General features: G+C 54.6%; 1 protein-coding gene across 1 annotated transcript in view; it reads right to left on the bottom strand.

Moving 5' to 3' along the window:
* Positions 1-9: 9 nt before the first annotated feature.
* The window catches only part of KEAP1 (kelch like ECH associated protein 1), a 5,659-nt gene continuing 3,467 nt past the window's right edge, over positions 10-2,201 (bottom strand). The window contains exon 3 of the mRNA XM_041426756.1: positions 10-690. Within this exon, the coding sequence (XP_041282690.1) occupies positions 10-690 (681 nt within the window). The remainder of the gene's footprint in view (positions 691-2,201) is intronic.

Below are 2,201 nucleotides of genomic sequence, written 5' to 3'. Positions count from 1 at the left end.
CCCACCCCCTCACCTCTCCACGGAGCAGTGGTGGGTGCAGCCGTGCGACCCCCCCACGGCGTAGATGAGCCCGTCGATGACTCCCACCCCGATCCTGTTCCTGGGCACGCTCATGGGCGCGCAGGGCGACCAGCGCCCGCTCACGGGGTTGTAGCAATCCACGGCCGCCGAGTCCGTGTTCCCCTCCGCCGAGTTATTCCTACCCCCCACGGCGTAAAAAAGCCCCCCGACCACGCATCCCCCCAACCCCGAGCGCGGCGTCTCCATCTCCGCCAACCTCACCCACCGCCCTCCCTCGGGGTCCAACGCCTCCAAGGCGCTCAGCGACCTCCTCAGGTAACCCCCGGCGGCGTAAATCATCTGCCTGACCCTGGGGGTCCTGCCGGGGGGGTGGTCTCCGGAGGGTCTGTGCAGGGACAGCTCACGGAACACCCGGGCCAGGTAGCGCAGGGCGTCGCGGCCGAGGTCGCGGCGGAGCTGGGCGCGGAGGAAGCGCGGCGTGAGCGCGTGGCAGCGCACGGCGCGGAGCAGCGCCGGCAGGAACGGGGCGCGGGCGGCGCGGTCCTGCTGCACCCAGGCCACGCACGCCTGGAACACCTCGGACTCGCAGCGCACGTTCAGCTCGTCGCGGCTCAGCAGGGCGGCCAGCTGGCAGTGGGAGAGGGAGAGGAACTCCTCCTGCTTGGAGACCTGGGGGGGAAAATGGCAAAATTGGCAAAATTCGGATCAAAAACAGCCCCAAAAGTGATGTACTGGCAGTGGGAGAGGGAGAGGAACTCCTCCTGCTTGGAGACCTGGGGGGGAAAATGGCAAAATTGGCAAAATTCGGATCAAAAACAGACCCAAAAATGGCATTCTAACAGTGGGAGAGGGAGAGGAACTCCTCCTGCTTGGAGACCTGGGGAAAAAAGGGGGGAAATGGCAAAAATGGGCTCAAAAACAGCCCAAAAGTGATGTACTGGCAGTGGGAACTCCTCCTGCTTGGAGACCTGGGGGGGAAAATGGCAAAATTGGCAAAATTCGGATCAAAAACAGACCCAAAAGTGATATGCTGGCAGTGGGAGAGGGAGAGGAACTCCTCCTGCTTGGACACCTGGGGGAAAGGGGGAGAAAATGGCAAAATTGGCAAAATTCGGATCAAAAACAACCCAAAAGTGATGTACTGGCAGTGGGAGAGGGAGAGGAACCCCTCCTGCTTGGAGACCTGGGGGGGAAAATGGCAAAATTGGCAAAATTCGGATCAAAAACAACCCAAAAGTGATGTACTGGCAGTGGGAGAGGGAGAGGAACCCCTCCTGCTTGGAGACCTGGGGGGGAAAATGGCAAAATTGGCAAAATTCGGATCAAAAACAACCCAAAAGTGATGTACTGGCAGTGGGAGAGGGACTGGCAGTGGGAGAGGGAGAGGAACTCCTCCTGCTTGGACACCTGGGGGAAAGGGGGAGAAAATGGCAAAATTGGCAAAATTCGGTTACCTCAGCAAAGTTCATGTAGATGTACTCCCGGGCCCTCTGCAGCAGCTCCAGGCAGCCCAGGCGCTCGGCCAGTGCGGCGATGCCGATGGCGTTGCTGGGGTGCAGCTGCCCCCCCAGGAAAGCGCAGCAGGCCCCCACCACGGCGTCCACCTGGGGAGGGGGAGCTGATCAATCATTCTGGGGATGGGGGAGCTGATCAAAAATTCTGGGGATGGGGGAGCTGATCAAAAATTCTGGGGATTGGGGAGCTTATCAATCATTCTGTGAATTGGGGAGTTTATCAATAATTCAGTGAATTGGGGAGTTTATCAATCATTCTGTCAGTTATGGAGTTTATCAATAATTCTGTCAATTGGGGAGTTTATCAATAATTCTGTCAATTATGGAGTTCATCAATAATTCTGTCAATTATGGAGTGTATCAATAATTCTGTCAATTGGGGAGTTTATCAATCACTCTGTGAATTGTGGAGCTTATCAATAATTCTGTCAATTGGGGAGTTTATCAATCACTCTGTGAATTGTGGAGCTTATCAATAATTCTGTCAATTGGGGAGTTTATCAATCACTCTGTGAATTGTGGAGCTTATCAATAATTCTGTCAATTGGGGAGTTCATCAATAATTCTCTGAATTGTAGAGTTTATCAATAATTCTGTCAATTGTGGAGTTCATCAATCATTCTGTGAATTGTGGAGTTTATCAATAATTCTGTCAATTGGGGAGTT

Source organism: Onychostruthus taczanowskii, unplaced genomic scaffold (genome assembly GCF_017590055.1).
Source record: "Onychostruthus taczanowskii isolate IOZ18803 unplaced genomic scaffold, ASM1759005v1 scaffold940, whole genome shotgun sequence".
NCBI classification, from domain to species: Eukaryota; Metazoa; Chordata; class Aves; order Passeriformes; family Passeridae; genus Onychostruthus; species Onychostruthus taczanowskii.
This window is presented reverse-complemented; position numbering and strand designations above follow the sequence as displayed.